The sequence below is a fragment of the Symphalangus syndactylus genome, chromosome 20 (assembly GCF_028878055.3).
Source record: "Symphalangus syndactylus isolate Jambi chromosome 20, NHGRI_mSymSyn1-v2.1_pri, whole genome shotgun sequence".
NCBI lineage: Eukaryota > Metazoa > Chordata > Mammalia > Primates > Hylobatidae > Symphalangus > Symphalangus syndactylus.
This window is the reverse complement of record NC_072442.2, coordinates 58,003,429-58,018,162: the sequence shown is the minus strand read 5'-3', so window position 1 is coordinate 58,018,162 and position 14,734 is coordinate 58,003,429. Positions and strand designations below refer to the sequence as shown.

At 44.8% G+C, this 14,734-nt stretch overlaps 1 protein-coding gene and 1 long non-coding RNA gene across 3 annotated transcripts in view; one reads left to right on the top strand and one right to left on the bottom strand.

Moving 5' to 3' along the window:
- LOC134735266 (uncharacterized) overlaps positions 1-2,331 on the top strand; it is a 48,761-nt gene extending 46,430 nt beyond the window's left edge. Inside the window, exon 4 of the long non-coding RNA XR_010118260.1 lies at positions 2,116-2,331. This is a non-coding gene — a long non-coding RNA (uncharacterized lncRNA). The remainder of the gene's footprint in view (positions 1-2,115) is intronic.
- The window catches only part of MYH13 (myosin heavy chain 13), a 72,548-nt gene that overhangs the window by 37,929 nt on the left and 19,885 nt on the right, over positions 1-14,734 (bottom strand). Inside the window, exons 10-17 of one of the 2 annotated variants that reach the window (XM_063629437.1) lie at positions 12,336-12,474; positions 8,523-8,641; positions 7,296-7,445; positions 7,031-7,201; positions 5,621-5,930; positions 2,670-2,675; positions 2,153-2,226; positions 1,975-2,062 (exon numbers count right to left, since the gene is read on the bottom strand). In XM_063629437.1, coding sequence (XP_063485507.1) covers positions 1,975-2,062; positions 2,153-2,226; positions 2,670-2,675; positions 5,621-5,930; positions 7,031-7,201; positions 7,296-7,445; positions 8,523-8,641; positions 12,336-12,474 — 1,057 coding nt within the window. The remainder of the gene's footprint in view (positions 1-1,974; positions 2,063-2,152; positions 2,227-2,669; positions 2,676-5,620; positions 5,931-7,030; positions 7,202-7,295; positions 7,446-8,522; positions 8,642-12,335; positions 12,475-14,734) is intronic. The other variant, XM_055256121.2, reaches the window with a different exon arrangement.

Below are 14,734 nucleotides of genomic sequence, written 5' to 3'. Positions count from 1 at the left end.
ACCTTGCAGGCCATCTGCTTAGAGAGGCGTCGGCCACAAGCATGTTTGATTTATGCAAGCATGTACTCAAAGACGACAGTAACAGAAATGGATTTTTTCCAAGCCCTACATACAAGCCAATGATTCTGTGTGATGCTTGACCAAAGAAACCACTCTTCCCAACACTGGAGAAGCTGGCTCACTGGTCAGGGGGCTGCAGGATGCCCCAGATAATGCATATCACAATGATGTAGTTGGTTATTGCCTTTGACTTAGACTTTAGAACCTAACTTTCATGGAAGATGCAATTTCACTAACTATAACGCACCTGGCTAATGGGGAGTAAGGTTTCTAGTTCTGAGTAATAATAATAATAATAATAATTAACATCCAACATTTGCTGGGTGTTCACAATGTGCTCAGCCCTGTCGTAAATTCTTGACTTGCACTTACTCATTGAACCCTCACGACAACCCTCTAAGTTGGGTTAAATGAGCTAATCTTTGCAAAGTGAGTAACCACTTTATGAGTGCTTATTAAAGAGTAAATAATAGATTAAAATGCCACCTTTATCCTTGTTTTTTTTTCTGAGATGGAGTTTCGCTCTGTTGCCCAGGCTGGAATGCCGTGGCGCGATCTCAGCTCACTGCAAACTCCACCTCCTGGGTTCACGCCATTCTCCTGCCTCAGCCTCCCGAGTAGCTGGGACTACAGGTGCCCGCCACCACGCCCAGCTAATTTTTTTGTATTTTTAGTAGAGACAGGGTTTCACTGTGTTAGCCAGGATGGTCTCGATCTCCTGACCTCGTGATCTGCCCGCCTCAGCCTCCCAAAGTGCTGGGATTATAGGCGTGAGCCACCGCCCCCGGCCTATCCTTGTTTTATGGATGAGAAAGTTGAGGCAGAAAGTGCTCAGATGCTCTGCTTAGGATCACGTGGTAATAGGTGAACTGTTTTTTTTTCCCCCCGACAATCTATACCTCTGTTCACTTGTAATGTTCAGAGGCATGATGTTTAATCCTGAGCTGGGAGGCCCGTGTTGGGCATAGAACAGCTCAGCTCGTGAGTGAGCTACCCCATAGCCACAGCTCCATGTGACAGTTTGTTTTCCTTTTTGTGACAAATGACACTGAAAAAGCTAGACTCCAAGAATATTTGCAAATCAGGATGAAGTGACAGTTAAAGGAGTCCTCTATGGCACAGGTTTCTATATTTATATATAGTCTCTGATTCTCAGTTTTCTCATTTATAAACTGGAGATCAATACGCGTATCTTGCAGAGAACTGTTGCAAGGATTCGAGGTAATATAACAAAGTGATTGACATGCAGTATGGCCTCAAAGAGTTGTTATTGATGCTATTTTGATTATGGGATACCTAAGATGATTCTTTGCCAAATGTAGTGGTATTTGACTTTGGGGTAAAGGGGGCCAACAGAGCCTTTATCTTATGAAAGCTGCGGATCTGATGTGCCTATATACATACACACAATATTTTGAATATGATTTCATAGTAGGGGTGCCAGATAAGATACAGATGCCCCATTGAATGTGAATTTCAGATAAACGATGAATACTTTTTTAGAGGAAGTATATTCCAAATATTGCATAGGTCACACTTACACTAAGATATTTTTCATTGTTTAACTGAAATTGAAATTTAATAACATTTAACATGGCATTCGGTTTTTAGCATTTTTGTGGTTACATAATAGTTGAACATATTTATGGGGTACACATATTTTGATACAAGCGTGAAATGTGCAAAGATCATATCTGCATAATTGGGATATCTATCACCTCAAACATTTATCATTTCTTTGTGTTGGGTACATCCGGTATTTTTATCTGCTAAATCTGGCAACCCTATTTCAGAGACTACTTTCAGAAGTGATACAGACCATCACTCTTTCCAAACGCACACCCACAGAATTTTGCATTTATCTCAGGGCGTCCTGTTCTGTTCAAATACTTGGCAAGATCTGCTGGTACTCACCAGGAGTCTTGGTCTCATTGGGAATCAGACATCGTACAAAGTGAGGGTGGGTGCTCCTTAAGTTAGTCATCAATTTGTTTAAATTTTCCTGGGACATAAACCAAAACAAGCACATTTAGCAAATGCCATTTCATTGGGCAGAAAAATAAGTGAATGTGGAAGCTGCCAAAACACCAACCCTGAACACGGCTGACACGGTCTGGAAAGAGGAGCCCTTCTTCTTCCCGCCCTTCTTGCTTCCTCCGGAGTCGCCTGGAGACAGACACAGAAGGGCATGTCAGATGCATCCCAGAGGACCCAGCAGTGGGCTTCCTGAACCACCCCTTCCCTGCCCCGAGTTCTGGTTTCCTTTTGACATAAGAGACCTGAGGTTTTGTTTGTTTGTTTTAGATGGAGTCTTGCTCTGTTGTCCAGGCTGGAGTGCAATGGCACCATCTCAACTCACTGCAACCTCCACCTCCCGGGTTCAAGCCATTCTCTAGCCTCAGCCTCCCAAGTAGCTGAGACTACAGGCGTGTGTTACCACGCCTGGCTAATTTTTGTATTTTTAGTAGAGATGAGGTTTCACCATGTTGGCCAGGCTGGTCTTGGAACTCCTGACTTTGGCCTCCCAAAGTGCTGGGATTATAGGCGTGAGCCACTGTGCCTGGCCTGTTTGTTTTTAAAATGCCCCCAAACTACCCAGGATTGAGAACCCTCGGCTTTATCATTGTGGGAATGGGGTGGGAGTGGGGTGTGGGTAGCATTTAACTGGGAGTAGAACTTAAACTCTCAGTAGAAAAGGGGAGTCCTTTCCTTTAGAAATCAGAGCTGAAAGCAAACTGAATAATTTGCAAGACTGAGATGTCCCTCTTAATGTTTGTAGTTTCTTTCTTTGATTTTTTTTTGTTGTTGTTCTTTTGTTGTTGTTGTTGTTTGTTTGTTTGTTTTGAGATGGAGTCTTGCTGCAATGCCCAGGCTGGAGTGCAATGGCGCAATCTCGGCTCATTGCAACCTTCGTTTCCCGGGTTCAAGCAATTCTCCTGCCTCAGCCTCCCAAGTATCTGGGACTGCAGGCGAGCATCACCATGCCTGGCTAATTTTTGTATTTTTAGTAGAGACAGGTTTCACCATATTGGCCAGGCTGGTCTTGAACTCCTGACTTCAAGTGATCTGCCCACCTTGGCCTCTCGAAGTGCTGTGATTACAGGCATGAGCCATCATGCCTGGCAATGTTTGTAGTTTATTTCATGAATTTACCTCCTTTTATTCTTTAATCCCTGTTTATCTCTAAATGAGTAAGTAACTGAAAGCAATAAAATGGAATTTTTTCAAGAATATTTTATAAGTTGATTTTTTTCTTTCCTAAAGGAAGCAACCCAATTTGCCATCTTAATTTGGAGTCTACTTTTTCGGAATGACTCAATTTTCTCTGATACTTAATCAAAATGCAGCCTTGGGGGAAAATGTCATGCCCCAGTCTCCCCCATCTTCCTTTCCCTTCACCCCACTTTGTCCCCGGGATCTAGCATGAATGTGTGTTTGGATTGGGGAAGGGAAGGCAGGAAAGCTGATTCCCCAAATCCATATCCACACAGGGTCTTATGTTAGAGTTGATGTTATCTCTAGGTGAGGTTATGCAATGTAGTTACAGAGATATTGTGGTCAGATTCAAAGAAAATGATTTTCATCATTGAGGTTTACACACGTGCCCATTTCCCATTTATTACATTCCCTTGCCCAGAGGACATTAGGCTTTCATTTTTTAAAAATGATCTCATTATTTAATGAATAATTATATTTCATATATTTTATTATTAAATGTATACCTTTAAAATGGCATATAATGTTAAAACTCTATGTTGGCAACTATTTAAAAGTATATTTACTGGTAATCTTAAAAAGTATTACTGGCTTGTGTTACTTATTTATTTATTTGAGATTGGGTCTCACTCTGTCATCCAGGCTGGAGTGCAGTGGCCCAATCATGGCTCACTGCAATCTCAGCCACCCATTCTCATGTGATCCTCCCAGCTCAGGCTCCCAAGTAGCTGGACTACAGGTGTGCACCACCACTTCTGGCTAATTGTTTTGTTTTGTTTTCTTTTGTTTTGTTTTAGAGACAGGATCTCTATGTTGCCCACACTGGTCTTGAACTCCTGGCCTCAAATGATCCTTCTGCCTCAGCATCCCAAAGTGTTGGGATTACAGGTGTGAGCCACCACACCTGGCCCCTGTGTAACCACTCTGGAAAGGAGCTCAGAAGTTACTCAAAATTTTGAGCACATTTATCATATGACCCAGCAACTCTACTCCTAGGTACTATATATACCCAAAAGAATTGCCAATATATGTTCACATATAAACTTCTATACAAATGTTCATAGCAGCATCATACACAGTAGCCAAAAAGTTCATCGGCTGATGAATGTGCAGACAAAATGTGATATATTCATACAATGAACTATTATTTGTCCATAAGAAAGAACAAAGTCCTGATACATGCTACAACAGGGACAGACCTTGAGAACAGTAACCTGAGAGAAAGAAGCCAGACACAAAAGAGCATCCAGTATATAATTCCATTTACATGAAATGCCCAGATAGGCAAATGTACAGAAATGGACAGAAAGTTGATGAGTGGTTGCCAGAAGCTAGGGATAGAAATCTGCTCGTGGGGACAGGCATGGTGGCTCATGCCTATAATCCCAGCACTTTGGGAGGCAAAGGAGGGCGGATCACAAGGTCAGAAGATCAAGACCATCCTGGCCAACATGATGAAACCCTGTCTCTACTAAAAATACAAAACATTAGCCGGGCATGGTGGCGGGCATCTGTAGTCTCAGCTACTTGGGAGGCTGAGGCAGGGGAATCGCTTGAGCCCAGGAGGTGGAGCCTGCAGTGAGCCGAGATTGCACCACTGCACTCCAGCCTGGAGACAGAGAAAGACTCTGTCTCAAAAAAAAAAAGAAAAAAAAGAAATCTGCTCATGGGTTACAGGGATGTGAAAAATCTTCTCAAATTCCACAGTGGTGATGGTCACACAACATTGTGAATATCCTGAAAACCATTAAATTTTTTTTTTTAATAGACAGAGTCTCACTCTGTCACCCAGGCTGGAAGGCAGTGATGTGAACTCTGTTCACTGTAACCTCTGCTTCCTAGGTTAAAGCAATTCTCTTGCCTCAGCCTCCTGAGTATCTGAGTATCTTGCACACACTACAGGTGTGTGCCACCACACTCGGCTAATTTTTGTATTTTTAGTAGAGATAGGGTTTCACCATGTTGGCCAGGCTGGTCTCAAACTCCTGACCTCAAGTTATTGGCCCCCGCCTTGGCGTCCCAAAGATCTGGGATTACAGGCGTGAGCCACTGTGCCCAGCCAAAACCACTAAATAGTTTTAAGGGTGAATTTTATTCATATACCTCAATAGAAAACTATTAAACAATGTGATATTGACTATCTTGGCCACTGAGAGGTCCTGTTTACCTCCGTAGAGGTCAATCTCTTACAGAAGAGGAAGAATAAGAGCAGGAGGAAGAAAAATGGAGCTGAAAGAGAAACATACTCAGCTGAAGCTCATGTCTGATTACTTCACAAGCAGCTCTGGGTTAGGAGTCATTACATAGAACATCCCACAGAGGGAAAGAAATGATAGAATTTTACCTGTGTCTGCACCAGCATAGTTGGAAAAAAGGAAGGAGAGAAGCTTCAGCGAAGACTTCTGGTACAGCCCCACCACAGTCTCGTTCAGGGGGTCCTTGTTCTTGTCCAGCCAGCCGGCGATGTTGTAGTCCACGGTGCCGGCGTAGTGCACCAGCGAGAAGTGAGCCTCAGCCTTGCCTTTGGCAGGCTTGGGCTTCTGGAAGTTGTTGGACTTTCCAAGATGCTGGTCATACAGCTTGTTCTTGAAGGAGGTGTCTGTTGCCTTGGGGAACATGCACTCCTCTTCCAGGATGGAGAAGATGCCCATAGGCTGGAAAGAGGATAACAGAGTCTACATCTCCATATATAATAGTGCATACCCATGCTCCATGGTCTGGAGAAGCCAAAAAAGCTTCTTTGATGCTTTCACTCTGGTACCAGGAACGCTGGCATGTACACTCGGTGAGAGCAAGACTCTTGGTCTGTTTGGGGGATGATTAGAAAGTGCTAGGCATAGAGTATGTGCTTAATTAATATTTGCTGAACAAAAGAATATAGGATAAAATTATGTGTGTATAAATGTAGCACACTTTTTTCAATAGGTGTACAAAAAAGTTGTTTCATCTATAGCCATAAAGTAATGTGAGTAATATTTTGAACAGTAATGTCTCAATTTCTCAGTAGCCACCTTAGGAAGACATACTCATTCCAACATGAGCAGTGCTCAAATGTTATGGGAATTCCTTTTTAAAAAGTTTATGTCAGCTGGGCTTGGTGGCTCACATCTGTAATCCCAGTACTCTGGGAGGCTGAGGTGGGCGGATCACAAGGTCTGGAGTTTGAGACCAGCCTGGCCAACATGGTGAAACCCCATCTCTACAAAAAAAAAAAAAAAAAAAAAAAATTTATCTGGGCATGGTGGCAGGCACCTGTAGTCCCAACTATTCAGGAGGTGGAGACAGGAGGATTGCTTGAACCTGGGAGGTGGAGGTTGCAGTGAGCCGAGACTGCGCCACTGCACTCCAGCCTGGGTGACAGAGCAAGACTCCGTCTCAAAAAAAAAAAAAAAAAAGTTAATGTCCATTCCTGTTTTCATAGTAATATCCCTCCAAGAGCCACACTGCCACATGGTTCCACCTCCTTGGGTCTTTGGGTAAGTCAAATAGGTAAGAAATGCCACAGTCCTTACTGGGGTTCCATCACATTCTTGGAGATAACTGAGCCCTTGGATTTTAATGACCCATAAACCTCTTTAAATGTCAGAACAGATTTAGGACATTCATTCTCTTTGCAAAAAGGCATTCAGTTATCTACCTGAAGGCTTGTAGCCTGGGGGCTAGGAGCACCAATCTGTGAGCAGAAAAGAATCAGAGCAGGAAGGGGAGGGTCCCCAACAAGGAGGAGCTGTCCCAGGGAGCAGCATCTCTCTACCTTCTCAATGAGCTCGATGCAGGCAGCCAGGTCCATCCCGAAGTCAATGAACTCCCACTCGATGCCTTCCTTCTTGTACTCCTCCTGCTCCAGCACGAACATGTGGTGGTTGAAAAACTGTTGCAGTTTCTCATTGGTGAAGTTGATGCACAGCTGCTCCAGGCTGTTGAACTGGGTGATTCAAATACCAAATAATTTGAGTGAGCTTGGAAAATACATTGGAGATTCAGCAAAGCAGACAAGAAAGTAGAAGGTCACAACTCACATCAAAGATCTCAAAGCCAGCAATGTCCAAGACCCCAATGAAGTACTGCCTGGGCTGCTTGGTGTCCAGCTGCTGGTTGATGCGGGTGACCATCCACAGGAACATCTTCTCGTAGACGGCTTTGGCCAGAGCACCCACCGAGTTGGTCACCTTGAAAAAGGATCACCCACTCAACCCTTGAGTTAGTGTTTCTATGGCTGCATTAAGTTGAAACATATGAAATTGACTTGAAAATCAAAAACTGTTGGCTAGGTGTGGTGGCTCACACCTGTAATCCCAGCACTTTGGGAGACTGAGGCGGGCGGATCACGAGGTCAGGAGTTCGAGACCATCCTGGCCAACATGGTGAAACCCTGTCTCTACTAAAAATACAAAAAATTAGCCAGGTGTGGTGGTGCATGCCTGTAGTCCCAGCTATTCGGGAGGCTGAGGCAGGAGAATCACTTGAACTTGGGAGGCGGAGGTTGCAGTGAGCCAAGGTCGTGCCACTGCACTCCAGCCTGATGACATAGCAAGACTCTGTCTCAAAAAAAACAGAAAAACAAAACAAAACAAAAAAAAAACAAAAGAAAAGGAAAATCAAAAGCAGTTGAATATTGGCAATTTCAGATCATTCAACATATTATTAAATATTTTATGAGGTGTTTGCCCAGCTCCTGCTGTTCACCTTTCTTTGAGAACTATCCTATTAACAAAGATATTTTTCTAACAACATGGTTATAGCACATGACTCCAGCCCCTGGCCACACTTAATTAGACCAGAGGTGAACACTTGATCCAGATTGGATTAATTGAGTATCTCTCCTAAGAATTTGGAATAGGGATCAAAAGACACTGGTCTCAGTCTCAGGGTGAGGCTGGAAGCACAGAGATATAAACTTGAGAGCCATGGGGTGGCCACGGGCAAGAGAGGTCCAGGAAACTTATCTGCCTAGCAAGAACACAACAGAGAAGAGAGTCAACAGCCCATGAACCCCAGAGGAGCTGGAGGGAGGCTGCCTGGCTCCAGAGGACTCTTCACTTTCTAATTCCAGGTCCTCACGGCATCTAATGGGCACTCAATGATTTGCATTCCTTCAGTTGCCTCTGAAGCCTAAAAATGAATTTCCTCTTAATGTGAAATCTGGTTTCATGTGCATTTCTGATACCTGCAACTGAAAGAACTTTAAGATAATGGCTCAAATAGCAAAAGATCTCAACCAACTGCATTCAGAGCATCTCCATTACCTGCTGGACATTTTGCCCTTTAGTGACATATTCATTCCCAACCTTCACCCTTGGACAGCACAGGCCCTTCAGCATTTCTGCAGAATTCAGTCCCATCAGGTATCCGGCTTTGTCAGCCACTGGAGTAAGAGAAAAAAATGGCATCATGGAAAAACAGTAGCTGCTAAAGTGTCCAGTCAGCTCCTGGCTTCTCCCAGAAGTGTTTTCTGTAATTTTCTTAAATGTTTTCAAGTTGTCGTATCTGTACCATGTCTGGACTTGTTCACTGAAGCTTCAATCCCATATCCAGGGGCCCATGGTTCTCAGGAACTTCCAGTTTGCCTCCTAGATGCACTTTTAACAATAAGATACTTCTTGGCCAGTTTTGACCTACTGATATTTTGATTTCATAAAAAAATGTTAATTACAGGCCAAGCACGGTGGCTCATGCCTGTAATCCCAGCACTTTGGGAGGCCGAGGCAGGTGGATCACCTGAGGTCAGGAGTTCGAGACCAGCCTGGCCAACATGGCCCCGTCTCTACTAAAAATACAAAAATTAGCCAGGCATTGTGGCGAGTGCCTGTAATCCCAGCTACTCAGGAGGCTGAGGAAGGAGAATCACTTGAATCTAGGCGGTGGAGTTTGCAGTGAGCCAAGATCGTGCCATTGAACTCAAGCCTGGGTGACAAGAGGAAGACTCTGACTCAAAAAAAAAAAAAAAAAATTAATTACATAGTTATGTTGGAGTCTGACAATACATTAAAATGTTATATGAGTAAAGGAGCCACCACTTGGACAGTTGACAATATACATGAGGCACCTTCCTAATTTAAGCAAAGTACCATGCTCATAGTTGAAGGAGAAGTACAAAACTTGACCCTGCCTTCAAATGTTTGGAAATGGTCAAAAGCAGTTGTTTCCTACAGTTCATGGGTTATATGTTTTCATATATTTCAGCAGACGTTCATTGACTTTGAGAAGGACCTGGTGGCCTGTATTGAGCTCATCAAAAAGGCAGAGAAATGCTGCTCCCCAGGGACTACTTTTTTTTTTTTTTTTTGAGACAGAGTCTCACTCTGTTGCCCAGGCTGGAGTGCAGTGGCGCGATCTCAGCTCACTGCAAGCTCTCCCTCCCGGGTTCACGCCATTCTCCTGCCTCTCCTCCCGAGCAGCTGGGACTACAGGTGCCCACCACCACGCCTGGCTAATTTTTTGTATTTTAGTAGAGATGGGGTTTCACCATGTTGGCCCACCTCCCAAAGTGATGGGTTTACAGGTGTGAGCCACCGTGCCCAGCCCCCAGGGACAACTTCTTGGTTGGGACCCTTGCCTCATTGCTGGGTGGGGAGACGAGTTAATAAAAATCTAGGGCAGTCTATGTTAAGTACTTAATCGGAGGCCAGATGCGTGCTTTACTCTCTCCTCTAATTATCTCCTTTTCTCGCTTTGCCCATTCAGGTGGATGGTACCATTATTCTTCTTCTAGTCATTTAAACTTGAAAGGGGTGATACGTCCTTCTCTTTTGCCCCCTGACATTCCTTTGTTCAGACAGGCACCAAGTCCTGCTTATTTCACTCTCAAAATGCCTGGCCTCTCCATTGCTTCCAGCAGTTATAGCGGCGAAGAGCCTGGGCTCTAGAGTCAGACTGCCTAGGTTTAGATTTTGGTTTTGCTTCTTTGTGCCTCAGTTTTGTCATCTGTAAAATGGGAGACAGTGACAGTACTCATGTTATAGGGTTGTCATGAAGCATGCCTGGTGACTAGTGAGGGCCCAGCAAATATTAACTTGGGTTGATATCGTCGTTGATATCATTGGAGCTCAGGCTTTGATTATAGCCCTCCACTTTCTGCTCCTAAGCACTGCACACACACAGCTGCTAGGGCTGGAAGAGGGCCTGGGACCCTACTGAGGTATATCAATACGTGTATCAATGTAGTCCACTGTTGCTGAGGAGCCTGATACTTTTTTTTTTTTTTTTTCAAGTTTTCCCACTCTAGGTGAGCCTGGCTGCTGACAGATTAATTTCAGGTTGTCTGCATGTACTTCCCCTGCTACTTGGACAGCAGCTTCCAGGGCCTGCCATATATTCTAAATCATTAATCCTGACACTCAAGACCTTCCCAAACTGATGCAAAAATTGTTACTTTAAAATTCTCATTTCTTACATATCCACTGCATATATCCTGTTCTGTAGCCAAAGTGGACCACTCACTGTGCCTCCATCCCCATCACAGTTCATCCTCTGCCCCTTTGCACATTACCCTTCCTTCCTTCTCCCTTCCTTCTCCCTTCCTTCTCCCTTCATTCTCCCTTCCCTTCACTTCCCTTCCCTTCCCTTCCCTTCCCTTCCCTTCCCTTCCCTTCCCTTCCCTTCCCTTCTCCCTCTCTCTCTCTCTCTCTCTTTCTTTCATGGAATTTCACTATTTTCACCCAGGCTGAAGTGCAGTGGCACGATCTTGGCTCACTGCAACCTCCGCCTCCCGGGATCAAGTGATTCTCCTGCCTCAGTCTCCCAAGTAGCTGGGACTACAGGCAGGCACCGTTATGCCCAGCTAATTTGTATTTTTAGTAGAGACAGGGTTTTACCATGTTGGCCAGGCTGGTGTCGACCTCTAACCTCAGATGATCCACCCACCTCGGCCTCCCAAAGTGCTGGGATTACAGGCGTGAGCTGCTGTGCCCGGCCTCATGACATTTCTTCTGCTTGAACTGATCTCTCCCCCAGTTTTTCAGAATCCTACTCATCCCTCAAAGTCCAAGTCAGTGCCCCTTCTATCAGGAAGCCTCCCCTGATTGCCCCAGTCAGAAGTGTTTCCTGTGTAAAGACTTCAAGTCCCCTCCACTGTGATGGTCAGGATTCTAGGATGGCACCCAAGGTGTGCCTCCTGGTGTACATGCCTTGTATAATCTCCTTTACTTGAGTGCAGTGGAACCTGTACAACTCCCATGATGCGGTGACCAATCAGTTGACTTTGAGTTAATAAAAAGGGAGAATTATCCTAGGCAGGCCTAGGATAGGAGGCTGCTAAGCATTTATGGGACACTGATAAGGTTATGTAGGTTTTTCCACCCTTTAATTTATGGCTGCACTTCCTTTTTATTACTTGAGAATTTAAAGCTCACTGTTTCACACACCATGGGGCTATAATCAAAAGGCAGAATTATCAAGAACAATCCATGTTGCCAGGCTTTAATTCAATGAACTTGTAAGATGCATCACGAGCGCTAAGAAGTCTAGTGAGCAGGACGTATGTGGGGGAGTCAGTCACTGCTCAGCCCTTCCTGCTGCCCTCTGCTCTAGCTCCAGGCCTCTTAGGGATGAGAGGATGGCGGTAGGATCAGCCAGGTGAGAGTTATGGGGAGGAAGAACCATTCACCATTCTTGGTTCAGGGTCAAGTTCAACAGATGCTGGGGTGGAGGTGATGGGAGGAAGAAAACTTGGCTCCCACTTTACCAAAGGCCTCATTTTAGGCCTGAGTGATTAAGAATACATCCTGGTGGAGAGAAAGAGAAGTTCACCTAATAATATTGCCTAAAAAAGTCCACCTTAAAAAAAAAGGCACATTTAGATGGTGAAAGATAGTGGAGTGGGTGGTGATTATTCATTTACAAGAATGATGCTTTTTGTTCAAGGATTCACCACTCTAAGAGTCCTTGACTGAGTGAGCGGACTTCCTAGTGCATGCTGCATTGAGCTTCAGGAAATCTAGATTTGATTTATGCAGTTTTGGAAGAATAGCTCTAGAGATGAATGCAGTTTATCTCACGTGGCCTCACCCATACACGAACACAGCTGGACCCAATTGCCTCCCTGTCCCAGATGCGGTTACCTTCGGTGCCGTCCGGTTCTGCCTGCTCCTCACGCTGCTTCTGCTTGAACTTCATGTTCCCGTAATGCATCACGGCTCCCGTCAGTTTGTAGATCCCAACTTTCTCCTCTGAGCTGAAGCCCAGTATGTCAATGGCATTCTGGAAAGAAAAAAAGGACAATTGTCATAGAAGGAATCAGGGATTCATATGCAGCCTTTTCTTGGCAAAGACCTTACCTCTTTTTTATATAGCATATGAGACAGCATTTGCCCAAATAAGTGGATGACAGGTGGGGTGTGGTAAATTAGAAACCATTTGTTTCACGTGTTTGTGTGGGGGGGTGGAGACTGTGGGAAAAAGATGTGAATTGTCTGTTTCCTTCCATCAAAGTAAGAACTGATTACAGTCGGGCGCGGTGGCTCACGCCTGTAATCCCAGAACTTTGAGAGGCCAAGGCAGGCAGATTACGAGGTCAGGAGTTTGAGACCATCCTGGCCAACATGGTGAAACTCCATCTCTACTAAAAACACAAAAAATTAGCCAGACATGGTGGCCAGCGCCTGTAGTCCCAGCTACTCAGGAGGCTGAGGCAGGAGGATCACTTGAACCTGGGAGGCAGAGGTTGGAGTGAGCCAAGATTGCACTGTTGCACTCCAGCCTGGGAGACAGAGTGAGACTCCATCTCAAAAAAAAAAAAAAAAAAAAAGAACTGATTATGATCTTTTCCCACTGTACATAGATTTGGGGGGGCAGTTTTCTGGATGAGGCTATTGGGAACCATTTTATGATACTGAGAGCTGGGAATGTCATGGAGAATGACTGGGAAATAATGTATAATGGTTTAAGAGTTTGGCATTGTAATCTAGGAATTCCAGCATTGTTCAGACTCAAGACAATATGCATTATGGAATACTAGATCTGGAAGGGAAGATCATCAAAGATGGTATCATCATTTCCCAAATGAGAAAGGGGCAAGCTTTTGCAGAGCTCTGTGTACTAGACATTGGGTAGGCATCATCTGCATGTTATTAAATCCCCATGAAGCCCCTTTAGCTGTGCAGGTTTTTCCATATTTCTGGATGAACCATTGAGGGTCTAGTTGGTAAGTAGCCTGTCATACAGGGAGAGTGTGATAAGACTGGGACTGGAGTTAGGTCTTGGTCCCTTCAAAACCTAGGGTCATTAGCTGGTTTGGTTTTATAACCACGTTGCCTGTCTTCCACCACAATGGTTTCAAAAAAAAGAAATCCTTCTCTGGGATACACATATTGGTTATGCAGTAGGGTTTGCAGCCTGAGCCTGTAGAGTGTCCATTGGTAGGATTGAAACATGTTTGGACGTGTTTGGTGAGCAGGTAGGATAGACCCAGTAGGCCAACACTAGCAGGATGATATTGGAGAGTCAGGCATTCTTGGAGTGGCACCCCCTTTAGTGGAGAATGAGCCTATGCCAGGAGCTGGGATATATGGGGAGGAGAGATTCCGAGGCCATCATGGCCATCCCTTGAATCCATATCCCATTTCAGGGATGCATATCTCTGTCCTAGGGAGGGGTCATTGTGGGTTAAAAAAGAACTCTTTCAAAAACACTGAAAGGAGCAGGTGAAAGTGTCACTGCCTGAGGACCCTTTTGGAGAATGTCGTCTCCAAAGGGGTGCAGGTGGAACCTGGGTATATGATGGGATGTCACTCCCATTATGAGGTTACCAATCAGTTGACTTTGAGTTCATAAAAAGGGAGACTATACCAGGCAGGCTATAAAAGCTCCGTGAGGCCAGGTGCGGTAGCTCACATCTGTAATCCCAGAACTTTGGGAGGCCGAGGCGGGTGGATCACAAGGTCAGGAGTGCAAGATCAGCCTTGCCAACATGGTGAAAACCCGTCTCTACTAAAAATACAAGAATTAGCCGAGCGTGGTGACAGGTGCCTGTAATCCCAGCTACTTGAGAGGCTGAAGCAGAGAATTGCTTGCACCTGGGAGGCAGAAGTTGCAGTGAGCCGAGTTCGCGCCACTGCACTCCAGCCTGGGGACAGAGCGAGACTCCATCTCGAAAAAAAGAAAAATGCAAAAAAAAGCTCCGTGAGAGGAAGGAGCAACAGCCGCATCTGGCAGCAGGCATCTCGGTGAGGACATGACTTAGGCATGGTGACTTTTAAGATTCCTTAGGTGGGCCTTTCTCAGGGGATGGGGGCCTTGTAGCAGTCATTAGCCTGGCCCTTTCTGTGCTTACAAGTTAGTGAAGACTGGGGAAACCTTATTAAAAATATATAACAACTTAAATTAAATTTGCTCTAAAACTGCCTCCATACATAGCAAACTATAACCTAAATTAGTACGTAAACAAACTGCAACCTAAGAGTATATTCTTGTAACAAATAGCTGAGACTCAGCCAATCACAGCAGCTGAGCTTCAGCCAAT